The sequence below is a fragment of the Cynoglossus semilaevis genome, unplaced genomic scaffold, assembly GCF_000523025.1.
Source record: "Cynoglossus semilaevis isolate Cse_v1.0 unplaced genomic scaffold, Cse_v1.0 C18989622, whole genome shotgun sequence".
NCBI classification, from domain to species: Eukaryota; Metazoa; Chordata; class Actinopteri; order Pleuronectiformes; family Cynoglossidae; genus Cynoglossus; species Cynoglossus semilaevis.
The window spans coordinates 1-708 of NW_007589174.1; the positions used below are offsets into that span (position 1 = coordinate 1).

The 708-nt window shown below is 54.0% G+C and overlaps 1 protein-coding gene across 1 annotated transcript; it reads right to left on the bottom strand.

Moving 5' to 3' along the window:
* Positions 1-54: 54 nt before the first annotated feature.
* Positions 55-686, bottom strand: LOC103399488 (cingulin-like). Its single transcript, XM_008338174.2, has 2 exons — positions 378-686; positions 55-285 (listed from the first exon to the last, which is right to left on the bottom strand). The coding sequence occupies exons 1-2, from the start codon at positions 684-686 to the stop codon at positions 97-99; spliced, it is 498 nt and encodes a 165-aa protein (XP_008336396.2). The 3' UTR covers positions 55-96.
* Between the last annotated feature and the right edge of the window lie 22 nt (positions 687-708).

A 708-nucleotide genomic window follows, 5' to 3' on the forward strand; every position in this document is an offset into this window, starting at 1 on the left:
GGGGCCCTGACTAAACCAGAACGTACAGTTCAATTAAAATGATTTCTGAGGAGGAGATGTTCCAGAAGTGTCTACTACGTCCTGGACTGTTTCAGTCTAATCCAGTGAGCTCACCTCATCTTGCTGGGCCTTCAGGTTGCTCTGGGCTCGCTGCAGCTCAGCCAGTCTGTCTTTGCTGTTACGCTGTGCCTCCAGCAGTTCCTTCCTGGATCGCTCCCTGAAGTCATCGAGCTGTGTGTGCAGTGAGGTCACGGACTGACGGGAATCTTCCATCATCATCTCCATCTGATGAGAGGAAACAGACCGCAGAACAAGAGGATGAGTCAATACATCTCCATCTTCATCATCTCTTGATTGGACGGCGTTCTACACCACACCTCTTTGCTGATCTTCTCCAGAGCTCGGTCCAGCAGCCTCTTCTGCTCCTCCAGCTCGCTCTTGCCTCGCCGCAGCGCTTCCCTCTCCAGGTCTCTCTCCTCCAGCCGCCGGGCGAGCTCATCCTTCTCCTTGGTCAGACGGGAGACTCCTCTCTTGGCCTCCTCCAGCTGAGACTTGAGGGAGCGGTTCTCGTCCTGCAGAGCTTCCACCACCTCCTCGGTCTCAGAGCTCCGAGGAACACTGGAGTGAAGCCTCGTCTGTAGGTCATGAAGACATCTACTGATTACCACAGCATCACAGATGGACATAGACCAGGACTGAGGATTTATT